The sequence below is a fragment of the Nematolebias whitei genome, chromosome 21 (genome assembly GCF_014905685.2).
Source record: "Nematolebias whitei isolate Nwh7 chromosome 21, NemWhi1, whole genome shotgun sequence".
NCBI lineage: Eukaryota > Metazoa > Chordata > Actinopteri > Cyprinodontiformes > Rivulidae > Nematolebias > Nematolebias whitei.
The window spans coordinates 19,973,092-19,988,413 of record NC_056518.1 but is presented as its reverse complement, the minus strand read 5'-3'; the positions used below and the strand labels follow the sequence as shown (position 1 = coordinate 19,988,413).

The 15,322-nt window shown below is 41.0% G+C and overlaps 2 protein-coding genes across 4 annotated transcripts; both read left to right on the top strand.

Annotated features, from left to right (window-relative positions):
• Positions 1 to 275: 275 nt before the first annotated feature.
• Positions 276 to 8,121, top strand: LOC119427728 (sodium-dependent lysophosphatidylcholine symporter 1-B-like). 3 transcript variants are annotated; one of them, XM_037695368.1, is made up of 15 exons: positions 276 to 359; positions 1,133 to 1,135; positions 1,620 to 1,748; positions 2,149 to 2,273; positions 4,058 to 4,181; positions 4,259 to 4,337; positions 4,414 to 4,562; positions 4,940 to 5,030; positions 5,739 to 5,857; positions 5,961 to 6,044; positions 6,919 to 7,002; positions 7,088 to 7,200; positions 7,297 to 7,440; positions 7,593 to 7,769; positions 7,882 to 8,121. In XM_037695368.1, exons 1-15 carry the CDS (start codon positions 276 to 278, stop codon positions 7,931 to 7,933), a joined length of 1,557 nt encoding a protein of 518 aa, XP_037551296.1. In that variant the 3' UTR covers positions 7,934 to 8,121. The 3 variants fall into 3 exon arrangements, with proteins under 3 accessions (XP_037551296.1, XP_037551294.1, XP_037551293.1); XM_037695366.1 differs by lacking the exon at positions 1,133 to 1,135 and having other exon boundaries at positions 276 to 353; XM_037695365.1 differs by lacking the exon at positions 1,133 to 1,135.
• A 2,708-nt stretch (positions 8,122 to 10,829) lies between these two features.
• On the top strand, positions 10,830 to 13,647 carry si:ch211-67f13.7 (uncharacterized protein LOC565426 homolog). Its single transcript, XM_037694661.1, has 8 exons — positions 10,830 to 11,383; positions 11,450 to 11,562; positions 11,644 to 11,750; positions 11,827 to 11,998; positions 12,068 to 12,182; positions 12,250 to 12,329; positions 12,418 to 12,506; positions 12,829 to 13,647. Exons 1-8 carry the CDS (start codon positions 10,904 to 10,906, stop codon positions 13,440 to 13,442), a joined length of 1,770 nt encoding a protein of 589 aa, XP_037550589.1. The 5' UTR covers positions 10,830 to 10,903; the 3' UTR covers positions 13,443 to 13,647.
• The last annotated feature ends 1,675 nt before the right edge of the window (positions 13,648 to 15,322 follow it).

Below are 15,322 nucleotides of genomic sequence, written 5' to 3'. Positions count from 1 at the left end.
TTTGCATATTTATATATCGGCCAATTGAAATTCTATGTCGTGACTCCTGTAATTTAACGTATCGGATTGACGTAAGTGTGACGTCATGACGTCGCGTAGTAGAATGAATGAGGTGGCCAGTTAGGGCGGCGCGAGCCTCGATTTATTCAGTCTACACTGAGCGGAGGAATACACTATGATGCTGTGAATCGTCTTTTTTATACCCTGACTTCTTCGATGATCTTTAAATCAATATCGTACTAAGATCTATATTTTACCGGTTTGTCGGAGCTCAAATGGCACGAGGAGAAGGCGCGGAGCAATACGCTGCAACTTTACTGACGGTTAAACCTATAAATACGGATATAAAGATAGTAAAGGTAAGGTTTTATACGCTTATTCTGATATTTCTTTTTAATTTAGTAGTTTAGTTTGTCGTCACTTTCACCTAGGAGCGTAAAAAGGCGCCTAAATTTAAAGTTTGGTTAAAAATTGTGGTCAGGACTTCCTCCCGTCGTGTCCTTCCCTGCCCTCCAGATTTGAGTTTCACCTGGTTTTTCCTCTGTCCTCGGGGATGTTTAAAGAAGTTTACACACCAGCTTTAAAAGAGACCTAATCTACCCAGAAATATGTCTTAAAGTTCTTACTCTTGTCCTCAAAACTTGAGACAGATGTGCTGCAGAAGCAAGGTGCTTTGCTCGTGTATACTTCAGGGACATTAATTTGAATAGCGCAAACTGTGGGAATTTTTAGCTACGTCGTTAAAAGGTTACATTAACGTAGCTGTTGAACATTTTAAACAACTATAACTTTTATTTAATCACACATTGTCCTTTTTTTTGCGTTGTGCTCGCTTATTATGAAATGTAATAACTCATATAAATGTAAATTAAGACTGGTTTTAGAAGTCTGATCTTTCTCGTGGGGATTGTTGAAAAGAAAGTACATACAACACAGTACAATAATTAACTTGTTTTTTTTTCAGCAGTACCTGAAACAAAATGTTAGACCTTCACTATGTTGAGGTTGTTTAAGCTGCTTTCTTTGGTTTGTATTTTTATGCATATAAAGCTGGAGTTTGGCTTTGACCAGCTGTGACTGGTCTGTTTAATAATTAAACACATTTTTCCAGATATGTTTTTAGGCTATAAAGACTGTCAGTCTTTTTATTTAAAAAAAAACAACAACTTATCCTTACTGAAAGACTTTTAAGGTTGTCAGGAGGTAAACCTTTATTTAGCTGAAGTTTTTATTTTTAGTTTGACATGATTACTCTTCCAGACTGGCAATACTGCAATGCAGACTTTGTCAGGAGAGACTATTGCTAACACCTTATGTTAGAAGTAGTTTGAGTTCAGAAAAAGGTGATTCATCTTTAGCCGACTGGCCGTGGTGGCCATAAAAAACACCTCAAACATCCTATTTCAGGAGCCAATGGCTGCGCTCGGCTGATGTAGTGATGCATCAATGAACTCCAGTAACCTCAAGGCCGCATTCAACCTCAGTTAAACAGCACGATGAGCGAGTGTTTGAAGATGAAGATGTGGGATTAATAAACTCGTCATCCAGCATTTACAGTCAGGAGCACAAACCGTTTTGTATTCGCTCTGTTAATCATCTCCTTTACTTTTGTCTTCCAGCCAAAAGCACGCAGGAAGGGTCTGTCTGTGTGGAATAAACTCTGCTATGCCTTTGGAGGAGCTCCTTATCAGATTACAGGCAGCGCTCTGGGCTTCTTCCTCCAGATTTACCTTCTCGATGTCGCACAGGTGATTTCACAAGAAATGCACAAAAAAAAACAAGAAAGGAGTCAGACCTGTTGTGTGATTACAAAATGGCACTCAGCTCTGACTGTAGAGTTTACGAGCTGTTGTCCGAGTCCATTTTCTTTCCAGTAGCAACACTGATTAGCTTCAAGGCCAAAGTTTGTGTTAATCCTTCTCGTATCATTTTAGCAGTCTTCATTCTGCAGCGCTCAGTCAAGCGCAGGAAGCCGGACTCCCCGTTGTTTGCTTTGTTTCCGAATTAGTCTTTTCCCACTGTCCTCAGCAGGAACTTAAATAATAGCTGTTCAGCTCTAAAGATGAGATCATTCACTCCTCTTTTGAACCACACCAGGTCATATATTTGTTAATCCTTTTTGCCTGTGTCACCCCTCCATTCTTGTAGCTGGATCCCTTCTATGCCTCCATCATCCTGTTCGTGGGCAGGGCATGGGATGCTGTCACGGACCCAACGGTGGGCTTCCTGGTGAGCCGGAGCAGATGGACTCGCTTCGGACGCATGATGCCCTGGTAGGTGCCCAGGTTGTGATTCTGATCATTGAGGAGGTAACGCATAAGCAGCCAGGATGTTGAGTGGCACATACGAGCCAAATAGGCTGACAAGAATGTGAACGTAACCATGGCAACAGTGGGTTAATTAGCTTCTAGGGAGGAAAGAAATATAAAGAGTCAAGGAATGCATACTGACAGTGAAAACATGTCATAAGATGCACAATTAAAACTATTAAAAAGTGCTATTAAATGATATTTTCCCTGAAACTTGCTAACATTATTATGAATGTGTCAAGGTTATCTAGTCCCACCTCCTGCGCTCAACATGCACCCCTGAAAGCATTTTAGGACTCCATATAACAAGGGGTTAAAGTGCAGACAATAAAATGTATGTTCTTCGTTGTTTTATAGCCCCTGCAGTCAAATTTATGCAGCTGAGCTCCATAAGGAAGTGGGTTCATAAAAATAGGCGGCTTTGAGGTTGTGCCTTTTGGAGTGAGGGGTTGCATTTTTGTTTCAGAAGCCAGCACAGAAAGAAAGCCATGATGTGAAGGTGCTCCGGTGTCGTCGCCCAAACGTGGCAGCGGTCTGAGTTTTAAATAAATGGATCTCTTCAGCTGTGCATGATTCATGCTGTAGGCCGAGGCGGGGGAGGGTGAGAGGAAGTTGCCGGCTTCTGTCGCGATTGGTCCAACCCACAACACACCATCAGATTCAAACCAATGAGGAGAGGAGAGCGAGCGCCACGTGTATGTTTGATTCCCTGAACAGCGGGGCGGGGGGATTTGCAGAAACTGACCTCATGTTTATGCTTGGTTGAAACAAGGAAGGTCACTTAAAAAAAAAAAAATAATAATAATAATAAAGACAACAAATGCATGAAAGAACTTTCAGCTAATTTAGGAGGAACATACTAACTTTTTATGAATTTGAATGATCTTATCTGCGTTTTAGAGTTTGACCTTCTGATGGCTCAAAATGAAACCAACCGCTTGAGTTTTTAATGACACGAGTGACATCGTTTCATCTAACATCATGTGAATGCACACAAAGCATCTCTGTGTTTCACTTTACGCCCCCGAGGATTAAAGTTTAACCGTATTTTCAGGAGTAGATTGTGAGAAGTGATGAAGTTTTACTGTGCAGCTGTTTGACTTTTACATAGAGATATTAAAATCCATGGTTGCGCTTATGTTTTTGCCTTCGTCTGTGTGTGTTAGCGAAAATTCCCATGAACTTGAGGACAAACTTTAATGAAACTTTCAGGAAGTAATGATTTAATGTGCATTTACAGCTGAATTCAAGATGGCTGCCACAGCTTATACGTATTACCAAACCCAAAAATGGCTAAAACTCTCATTTTTACAGATATGTATCTAAAATTTGACGTGGTAATAGCTGAGAGTCACGTGATGCATGATTTGGAAAAGAGATGTTTTCTATAAAAAAAAACAGGTTAATCTGAACTCAGCTGGGTGTTAAAAACATGGCTGGTGAACGGGCTTGAGTTATGACACCGAGGTCATCTGCAGGGCTACACAGGAAAACCTCGGTGGGCCGAGCATGACCTCGCTTTTCGGGCCAACTCGCACTAACCCTGACCGGGCCTTTTTCTTTTTTCTTTTTACTACCAAGGCAGGATTAAGGGGATTACTCATAAAGCGACAGCAAGAGAGTAGATAAGAAGCGACTGCAGGGGGATAATTAGATGAAAAGCTAATAGGATGTGTTACAGAACTCCTTAAACACATTCATAAAGAAGAAACACTGTATTTAACCATTTAAACACTTTTCTCTTGTAGGATCCTTTTCTCCACTCCGTTCGCAGTACTAACGTACTTCCTGATCTGGTACGTGCCTTCGTTTGAGGAAGGGAAGGTCATCTGGTACCTGGTCTTTTACTGCCTCTTCCAGTCAATGCAGACGGTTAGTTAGATACTCATTAGTTCCTCTTTATGGCACAGTGTACACGTCTCTGACCGTGTGGTTTTGCTTCACTGCAGTGCTTCCATGTGCCATATTCAGCCCTCACCATGTTTATCAGCAGCAACCAGAAAGAGCGCGACTCTGCCACCGCCTACCGTACGTCGCTCTCCCTGCGAGGTTAAATGCACTCGTTTTAATGTCCTTGCTGACACTGCGTACACGTTTCTCTCAGGCATGATGGTGGAGGTGCTGGGAACCGTTCTGGGCACTGCGATCCAGGGTCAGATAGTTGGTGGCGTCTCCAGTTGTCCCGCTGAGCTCAACAACACCAACAGCTCAAACTCCACAGCCGACACAGCCAGAGTTTCACTGGAAGAGACGGTGAGTCTCTTCAGTCTCAGGATGTCCAAGTACATACAAGTTACCGTATTTTTCAGACCTTAAGGCGCATTAAATGAAACAAGTCAGATAAGTCAAACTTTATTCAACTCATTCATAATAACTCAACATTGTTCAGTGGCACCACATAAAATCGATTTTAAGTGTGCCTTATAGTCCAAAAAAATACAGTACCACCAGATAAAACGTGTACAAGTTTCTGTCAGTTTAAATGTGCAGAGCAAAGAAGGAACTCTTGTAGAAAATGTCAAGCACCTTCTCTTGTTTGTAGCCACCATGAGCTCCTGGTCAGCTTGTGGAAATTGTCACAAGAAGTTTGTGTTATCCTAAATCTTTCTGTCTCTGCTTCCTGTCTGCAGAAACGAGCGTACATGGTTGCTTCAGGGGTCATCTGCATCATCTACGTCTTGTGTGCTCTAATTGTGTTTTTTGGCGTGAAGGAGCAAAAAGGTATAAAACAAAAAGATGGGGTCATATTTTTATTTGAATGCACTTTGGTCAACTTCTTTAAAGTTCTCCTGGCTTTACAAAATGCTTGCTTTACCCTGACATCTATAAACAATCATGCTGCAAGTGTAAAGGGACAGATTCATTATCATTTGTTGACTCATTAGCACCTGTTGTTTAAAATATTTGTTTCTCACTTTTCACAAAGAATGAAAGGAATGTGGAAACCATATACCGTATTTTCTGGCGTATAAGTCGCATCAGTCAAAAAAAGCATCATGAAGAAAAAAAAACATACAAGTCGCTTTGGCGTATAAGTCGCATTTATTATGCGTTTATTTAATGGTCTAAACGGCTTCATTTCGCCTGGGCGGCGCAGCGCCATCTATCCATCCATCGTGGCCGGAGCTGCTAGCTCTCTAGCGTTCCTCCTCCTGCGCCAGCTGAGTGAAGTGAGCGCGCACGGGAGGACTCAATGTTGTAGTTATTCGAAATTTAAAGCATCAGTCAAAAATTGCGCTATGAATATGGAAAAAAAAAACGTATACAAGTCGCAGTAGTGACAAATCTATGCAAAAAAACGTTGACTTATTCACTGGAAAATACGGTATTAGCAGCAGAGGCTAAATGTCTCCAAGATGCATCTGAAATATCAGCAAGGTGTTTTATTTGTCTTGATTAATTAATTTTTTGTTTCATCTTTGATTGCAGAGAGCATGCGGAAAACCTCCGAGCCGCTCACCTTCCGCCAGGGCATGTTGTTAATCCTGAGTCACGGACCGTACATCAAACTGCTCGTGGGGTTTCTCTTCACATCCCTGGGCTTCATGGTAATCATTCTGAACGTTTTACTACTTTAGACAAGCTTTTATTGTCAGCTGTGAGTTGTAGAGTTGAACTCCCTGTTTTAATTTAAACTGATTTGTTTTTCAGTTATTGGAGGGAAACTTTGCTCTCTTCATCACCTACGCTCTGGGCCACAGGGAGGACTTCCAGAATATCCTTCTGGTCATCATGGTGAGTATGTTTCCCCTCCTGGAACAGCTCTTATCAGGAGTTAGAGGACAGTGGTCCGGGTTTTCTGAGGCCTGTCTTCCATTCGAGGACACACGTGCCTCCAAGGCTGAGAGGTTGGCGTTTCAGGGGGAGAGGAGCTCCTGAGGAACTCCCACACGTTTACTGTGTCTTAGCAGGAACTCTTTGGAGAAACGATGGGGCGTTTGTTGCCAGGACAACCCTTCACTTGAGCCTTTTTCTCCGTTTTCTTCTTTCCTCTTTGCTACATTGCCATTGGGAGGGCAACATTTTAGTTGTTTGCTGACTCTAGAGAGGTGTTCTTGAATTAAAAGTACTTGTTGCGAACTATAAAGTCAGTTTGGCCTGAACTTTATTAACAGGTGAAGTTTGAAAGAGTTTATTCCACAAACCGGTTTTTCCTTTTAAGATGATTTGTCATTTTATTATGACTTTGTAGGAGAATCAAGTTTAGTTTAAGTAATGGGGAAAAAATAATAATAAAGTTCACTTTTTATTTAGGTAGCTTTTATTTTACCCAGCGAGTGAGTTCAGTTGACAATAAAACAATTCAAACAGGAACGTTTTAAGACTCTTTATCTTATATTTTATTTAAGAGAGTCATCTACTATTTTAAAATAATCAAAATAAAATAACCTAATCTGTTTTACAAGGTACCAAATCCCCAAATATTCAGAGGAAAATATTTCAGGTTATGTTTCATATAGTTACATAATTCAGCCTTTTGTGAGCAACAAGTGTTGGAGCAAACACAAAATGTTTCTCTCGGCGCTGCTTCGAAACATTTGCTGCCCTCGTGGTTGCATAAGGATTGTTAATACTGAGCACCGTTTTCTTTTTGTTTTAACTCCTCCAGCTGTCCGGGACGCTCACCATCCCGTGGTGGCAGTGGTTTCTGACTCGCTTTGGGAAGAAGATGGCAACTTACTGTGGCACCTTGGTAAGATCACTTCTCTGAACAGCATCAGAACTTAATTAAAGCCGCAGGAGGTTCATTTCCCTGACGCTTGTTTCTGCTCCTGCAGTGGGCAATGCCCTTCATGATCCTGATCGTCTCCGTCAAGAGCAACCTGATCATTTCCTACATGGTCTCAGTGGCAGCAGGTGTGAGTGTGGCAGCAGCTTTCCTCCTGCCTTGGTGAGCACGTTTTGCTGATTTATTGTTATTATTATTATCATCTGTCTTTTCTGTTCACTCCGTCTTGAGCTTTCTTCTGAATGTTTGTGTTTTCAGGTCGATGCTCCCCGACGCAGTGGACGACTTCAAAGTTAAAAACCCGGACATCTACGGTCACGAAGCGCTCTTCTACTCGTTCTACGTGTTCTTCACCAAGTTCGCCTCTGGGCTGTCCCTGGGTATTTCCACTCTCAGTTTAAAGTAGGTCTAATCAGTATTTCTTGCATTTTTTTCCTCCTGTACGTTTCCGTTTTCATCCTTTAATCTATAATCTCAAGTTCTGCATGCGATTACGTCCTCCATCATGTGGTCAACATCCACATCAGCTGAATTTATTCTGCGTGTTTTTGCAGATTTGCTGGGTATGCGACTGGCGAATGCTCCCAACCTGAGGCGGTCAGTTCAACCTTGAAGGTTCTGGTCTCTCCTGTGCCCATAGTCCTGATCGCTGTGGGGCTCTTGGTTCTGAGGACCTACCCCATAGACGAAGAAAGGAGACAGGGCAACCGCAAACAGCTGCAGGAAATGTTGTAAGTCGAAAGAAAAATCACACATTTGATCCATAATTATCTACTTTCTGCATGTTTTTTTAGCTTATCTGCACAAGTTAATTTCATCTGAGTATTTTCTTTATTTTAACAGAGATTCTGAGTCTGAAACCTCAGAATCCTCAGATTTTGGAAGCAGTGTATAGCAGCTGCCTTGCATGACCAACACAGCTCCCATCAGCATCATCATCGAGCTACAGCCGGTTTTGGCGCCCTCTAGTGGCCGATCTGCGTTTTTGAAGTATTTTCTGTTGCCTTTACAACCAGCTGTGTGCTAATTAATCTGTGAAAAACAAGCAACATGTGAATTAACAGCTCAGAATTGTGTCCGAGTAAAACCAGACTGCAAAATTATTTAGTTCTTTTTATAGTTTCACTTTGTAAAACAAGTTTTTATCTCATTGTTAGAGTGAAACATGACACAAATGTGTCCAAACGGCCACCTCATGTTTTTCCAAAGATTTTTCTTGTTTACTGAGATGCTGCAGATTTTTAGTACAAATATGCATTTTTTTTTTTATCACCTCTTCCTCTTGTTTGACCGCTTTACATCCACAAAGCTTCGTTATGAACTTGATTTTGTCTCATTGTGGCTGACAAAGTATTTATTTGCTGGTTTGTGCCACTTGTGTGATGTTACCTTATGTGTTTCCAGTCAGAGGTCTCCTCTGAGGGAATTATTTATTATTGGCCCTTATTTACGGGGCTCACAAACATCATCCACTCATATGGAGCTTTGTCAACAGCGTCTACGATTAGTTTGTACAGAAGAACATTTAATGGAGACGTGACCTGTACTTGAATTTTCTGAAGGTTAAATGGCGTTTATTTTTTTTCTACAATATGAGTACTGAGATATCTGAATCACTGCCTTATAAGCACATGTATTTATGGTTGCAAAGAGATTTTTCTGTTGGACTCCAAAATATTTTTTGTTTTTCAGCTTTAATGTTTGTCACTTTATGTGAATTTAAAGTCTAGAGGTCATTTCATGCAGCTTGTCACTTCCCGAGAGGGGAAAACTCTTTATTAAACTATTTATTTAAACATGCAGTCTAAAGGATTACAGATTAAACACGTGTATAATTTATTGAACATTGTTTAACGGGGTGCAATAGTTCCCACTTGTTTCCACCTCGTGGTGTTTCTGGAAAGGTTTTACAATCTTGGTGTAGTTTTTCCTTTTAAAGGAGTTTAAATTGCACTGAATGAAACCTCCTCCGCCTCTCTGTGGTTCTCAAAGTGTAACTGCTGCTGTTTGTATAAAATGTAAATACTTTTTCAGAGTTTGAAATTAAATATAAATCGGCACAAAAATAAAACCCGATGAGTTGAACACTTGTGACTTGTATGAAGGAATAAACTTTGCTGAATAAAAAAAAAAAAAAAAAAAATTGTTTCTTTATGAATTGAGGTCAAGTGTATTTTTTTCTGTTAGGAACTTACTTTGGGTCAAAAGCATTAAAATACAGCACAGGATTTTTCCTGATTGAAAATTTGTCTAAACTACAGACAAGGTTTAAACAGATCTTTATTAGGTCTAAAAGATAAAGTTTAACAGACTTTCCAAAAAAAGTTCAATCTGGTCCTCTGGACATTCAAAAAAAACAAAACAAAGCAAAAAAATGTAGAAACGTTTCGTCTCTCATCTGAGAGACTTCCTCAGTCTGAGGTGCTGTTTTCAGTTCAGTCTCTTAAATAGCACCTTCTCAGAGTGGATCAACCAGTTTTGCTGCTGACAACCAAAACCAGCTGATCACATGCTCAAGAAGGACCATCAGCCTATTAGCACACTGATGGCTGTTTACTGTTCACAGAGGGCTGAGTGATACTAGCAATCACAGCATTGTAAGAGGGGGACAGTTGAACCCGGAGGCCTCCACCCCTGTTTAATGATGGACGATTTCTTTTCACAAAGATGGCCTCCTTTACTCCTCTCTCAAACCATCGTTCCTCTCTGTCCAGGATGTGAACATCTTCATCCCTGAAAGAGTGACCGCTGGCCTGGAGATGAGTGTAGACCTCAGAGTCCTGGCCTGATGATGTTGATCTTCTGTGCTGGGCCATCCTTTTGGCCAGTGGCTGTTTAGTTTCCCCGATGTAAGACTGATCACAGCCCTCCTGACACTGAACAGCATACACAACATTACTCTGTTTGTGCTGGAGGACTGGATCTTTGGGATGAACCAGTCTTTGCCGTAATGTATTTTGGGGTTTAAAAGCCACTGGGACGTTATGTTTAGAAAATAAACGTCTCAGTTTCTCTGATACTCCCTCAACATATGGAATGACCACTGGTCTGGGTCTGGGTTCCTCCTTTTCACCTGATGGCTGACTGGAGTCCTGTTTGGGTTTCTTCTCTGCTTTAAGGAAGGCCCAGTTAGGATATCCACATTGCTCTAGAGCCTGTCTTGTGTAGAATTTTTCCTTCTGCATGGCTCCCGAGCTAGTGGGGATGCTGTCTGCTCTGTGATACAGAGTCCTGATGACTCCTAACTTGTGCTCCAAAGGTTGATGGGAGTCAAACTGCAAATACTGGTCTGTGTGGGTGGGTTTGCGGTACACCTCGGTTTGCAAAAGTCCTCTATCAGAGACTGAGACCTCACAGTCCAAGAAAAAGACAGATTTAACTTTTTTAGATTTTTTTTTAAACCTGGATTATAGAGCATGCATCAGGATAAAAAATAGAGCAACTTTGCTGCAGCAGAGTTCAAAGAGAACAGTGAAGAGGCTGAATTATATGTTATGAGGAATACATTTATAAATAAAGTTGCAGCACCTCCTGAATGAGCTAAAAGTTTGTATTCATGAACGTCTCAGCACAATGTAGAAGCAGACTATTAAAAAAAGGAAAATATAAAAACAGTGAGAATGATGGAGCTTTCACACAATAAATCTTTACTAACAATAAGTTTGGTTAACTGTGTGTTCGTATTAATATATTTATTGAATTGCTTTTTTTATATAAAGAAATAAACCAACTTATGTTTGTGAACTTGAACCTTTTTAATCAGCAGGCCGTGCAGGTGATGCGCTGATTACCTGCAGCTGCGCACAGACGCGCTCTTTACGCGTGGGTTGAAAGTGGAAGACAGACGCACACCAGTCTTTTTGCGATGAAAACAAAGCGGTGGTTTATTTTATTTATTTTGTTTAACTTTTTTCTGTCCGTCGGCACGCTCAGCTCTGCTGCAGAAACCTTGAAGCAAAGGAGGAAGGTGTTCAAACCAGGTCTTCAGAAACCCAAACGCCTCAAACTGTCCGCCAAAGCGGAGCGGAAGTCCCCGCTGAGGTTCCCGGGTGGCTCCTCTCTGTTGTCTCACATCAACTGGAGCAGGACCTTTCACTCCAGCTCCATGGTGGCTCCGTCTGTGGGTGCTGGAGAGCCCCAGGCGGACTTCGCCTACGTCCCGGACGTCTCAGTCACCTGCTCCACGACGGACTTCGTGGTGCGCGTCAAACCAGCTTTCTACGGCCTGGGCGCAGACGCGCAGGAGTTGACTTTAGGCAGCAGCTGCAAGAGCAACGGGGTCCTCCGGCCATCAGGTGACCTGCTCTTCACCTATCCCTTAACGGAGTGCGATGGAGCGCGTGAGGTAAGACGGCACACGTGGCTCCTCTGAATCCTGAAAGCGCAGCACCTAACTTATCTTTACGCACAGCTCCCTCCGGGATATCTGGTCTACAAATACGTGCTCCATTATGAAGCCTCGCCGAAACGCTTCCCAAGCAGAGCACAGCAGCTCCATGTCAGCATCGAATGTCATTATGAAAGGTTGGACTTGACTCTTTGCTCTTTAAAGCGTTCAGTTCGTGTGAAAATGTGTTGAATCCTAACAGCTCTGCACTCCTGCAGGGATCATTCCGTGCACCAGCTGGCGGTGCAGCCCACATGGCAAACTGTCGTTCTGCGTAAAACTCTCAAAGGACGTCCCATGGACTTCCAAATCAACTTTATGGATGGTAAAAATACATTCAGGGTGCATCTTCTTTAGTTAAGAGGACTTGTTTTTATGATGTGATACTAACCGACTCTCAGATTCATTCACAGCGCACACCAAGCCTCAGGTGTACCTGCTGGGACAAACTGTTAACATCCAAGTCTCTGCTCCTCATCTGCCTCCTGGATGGAAGCTCTACATCAGCAGCTGCTACGCAGCACCCAGTGCCTCCAAATCCTCCCTCAAATATACCATGATAGACAACTTGGGGTATGTAAAAACAAAAGGTTGGGTGTCTGCATGTGTTCTTGTGTCCACATTGTTCTCATGGGTTCACAGCTGTATGGTGGACAGCAAGCATGAGCCCGGGGCTTCACAGTTCGTTTCTCGGACTGACAGCACCTTAAAATTCTCCTTAAGGGCCTTTCAGTTCACAGCTGACCCCAAGACTGAGGTGAGAGTTCAACTGAATAAGTTTGTGGATTTGTAACAAATACAAACGGCTAAATTTTCTGTTTTAGGTCAGTATCCACTGCAAGTTATCGGTCACAACAGAGGGTCCGGACCCAGTGCACAAATCCTGCACCTACAAAAGTCACAGGTGAGCGCTGATTATACTTTTAACTGTGGATTTTACGTTAATATTTTTTACTGTTTTCATCTAATCTTAAAATATCTTTTGATTGAAGATGGGAGGCTCTTATTGGCCATGACTCTATATGTGAGTGCTGCGAGTCAACATGTGCAAGCTCCAAACCGCAGAGGGTTTTACTGGAAGGTCTGTCCAGTCAAACTTTTTATTTTTTTAAATCAGATTAAAAAGGGATACACAATATCATAAAGGTGTTGCCATACTAGTAAAAAAGTGCCTTTTTTTTTATGAAAACTGGCATTTTGCTTAAAATGTTACAGATAATTCACGTTTTAAACGTTTTCTAACCTTTTTAAATAGAAGAAACAAATTGTACTTCCACTGAGTTAACTTAAAAAATACGGGCAAAAAAGCAACATTGTGCATCCCCATTTTATTTGTCCTGATGTGTAAATTAAGAGAACTACAAGAAACAATAACTTGAAATGTATCTTTTTTTGTTTTTAAGGTTTTGCCAGTAGTGTACCAATGCAGGTCTCGGATCAGCCGTACACAGAAGAGCACGACTTCCAGCCGGTCAGCTCCTCTACAGTCAGCCCTGGAAGAGAAGATAAAAACCCAAATGATCTCACGGATCTGAACCAGAAGCTTTGGGAAAGTTTAGAAAAACATGGTAAAAATAAAGAGAGAGAACAGATTAAAGAAAGCGAGGATGATTTTGGAGTGACAAAAGAATTCGATTCACACGATTTAAACAATGAGGAGATCTTGGAAGAGTTTGAAGCGAATCATTTAAATATTTTGAAAACTGGATCAGGATACGAGGGTTTTTCCGAACACCCAGAAGCTAAGGACACGATGAAGGGAAGTGAGGATGAGATTATCGAGGAGAAGATGATCCATGAGAGTCAGAAGAAAGAGGATTTGTCACAGATCGAGCAGATGGTACCATCAGAAGTTGTGCAGGCAGAGCTGGAACCGCCCGTTTCTGAGGAAAGGACGGACAAGACCAGAGCATGTGAAGGGGACAAGGACAGGAGGGGGACGCCTTCTAAGACGCACGGTAGAAACGTCAGCAGTCTGATGGATGGAGAGAAAACATGGATTTTCACCTGGACGTAGTCGACTACTTTAGAACTTTAAATTGGACTAATTTCTGTAACAAATGAACAAATGCAGACTAATATTTTAAGTTTAAAACTTTCCTGAGTTTGCCCTCTTTGTATAGAGTTCCTTCAGTTGAAATAAAAGTGTAAAGAGTTATCTGTGATCTGTATAAAACTATGTATGACATTCTGTGCCAAGAAAACCTGTCTGGCAGAAAATACACCACAAATTAAAACGTAAAAAAAAAGTATTAGAATCTGTGTGTGTGTGTGTAGACATTACATAGACAAACGAAACAACCATTCGCGCTCACCTAGGAACAATTTAGTTACCAATCAGCCGAACATGCATGTTTTTGGCCTGTGGGAGGAAACTGGAGTACCTGGAGAAAACCCACACACAAAAGGCCCCAGGCTGGGATTTGAAGGGGCAACTTTCTCACTTCGAGGCACCAGCTCTAACATTAGATTCACTGTGCCACCCATCTACATTTAAGATAAAAGCTAAGATAGAACTTTACTGATCCTGCAGGAAAATGCTGTGCCAGAGTTTCAGTACAAAGGAACATACACCAGGAATCACAAAATATAAAAATTTAACAGAATATTAAAAAAACAATATAAAAATACCAGCAATTAAGATCTAAACAGGTCAGATGCAGACACGTGTGAAATGTCTGTGTGATATGTTTTAATGTGAAAAACAAAGTGCTTATTGTGGTGGATTAATTTATTTTTTAGTATTAATTTAGCTCTCTTTCTTGTGTATATGTGTGTGTGTATATATATATATATATATATATATATATATAGATAGACGGATAGCTAAAGATGGTTAGATAGCTATAGATGGATAAATATAGATGGATGGATAGTGGCCCTGTGATGGACTTGCGACCCGTCCAGGGTGTACCCCGCCCCTCGCACAGTGATTGCTGGACATGGGCACCAGAGACCCCCGTGACCCAAAATGGAATAAGCGGGTAAAGATGATGGATGGATGGATGGATAGATATAGATGGATAGATAGCTATAGATGGATAGTTATAGATATAGATATCTAGAAAGCTATAGAGGGACAAATATAGATATAGATAGATAGATAGCTATAGACAGATAGATATAGATGGATAGATAGCTATAGATGGAGAAATATAGATATAGATGGATAGATAGCTATAGATGGATAGTTATAGATATAGAGGGACAAATATAGATATAGATGGATAGATCGCTATAGATGGACAAATATAGATATAGATGGATAGATAGCTATAGAGGGACAAATATAGATATAAATGATAGATAGCTATAGAGGAACAAATATAGATATAGATGGATAGCTAGCTATAGGTGGACAGATATAGATATAGATGAATAGATAGCTATATAGGGACAAATATAGATATAGATGGATAGATAGCTATAAGTGGACATATACAGATATAGACAAGGTGTTAACTTTTTTACTTTAAGTGTAAGTCTTCAATTCTTTAGGCGTGGACCTCTTCAATTTAAGAGAAAAAAAAAGGCTTATTGGGCTCTGTTTGCACAAGATGTATTTTACTCTGAGCGTTCTGTTTTAATCTGAAATAAAGACCCTAAATTTATTTGTGTGGGACTACTTTTAAATATGGTTAAAGAGCTAGTTGTTTACTATAGTGCAGTTTGTTAACAGTGAAAACATGAATGCAGGTAGGCAAGATCATAAGACAAAAGTTGGACTTTCGTTTGAGGAGGAAATTTTAGTAACTGCACCTCTGTGAGTTTTAATTGAATACCACTAGACTTACTCATGAATCAGGATTATCACTGTGGGGGAAAAAAAATCACTGTAATGCCACTTCGACTGGTGATATGTGCTGCTGATTATCCATGCTGCTGATTATTTAAAGC

Coding starts and splice junctions, on each gene's coding strand:
- LOC119427728 (XM_037695368.1), top strand. CDS start 276: ATGGCACGAGGAGAAGGCGCGGAGCAATACGCTGCAACTTTACTGACG. Junction 5,858..5,960: donor TCACATCCCTGGGCTTCATG/GTAATCATTCTG, acceptor TTTGTTTTTCAG/TTATTGGAGGGAAACTTTGC. Junction 7,441..7,592: donor ATTTCCACTCTCAGTTTAAA/GTAGGTCTAATC, acceptor GTGTTTTTGCAG/ATTTGCTGGGTATGCGACTG.
- si:ch211-67f13.7 (XM_037694661.1), top strand. CDS start 10,904: ATGAAAACAAAGCGGTGGTTTATTTTATTTATTTTGTTTAACTTTTTT. Junction 12,330..12,417: donor TGCACCTACAAAAGTCACAG/GTGAGCGCTGAT, acceptor TTTTGATTGAAG/ATGGGAGGCTCTTATTGGCC. Junction 12,507..12,828: donor GCAGAGGGTTTTACTGGAAG/GTCTGTCCAGTC, acceptor TTTGTTTTTAAG/GTTTTGCCAGTAGTGTACCA.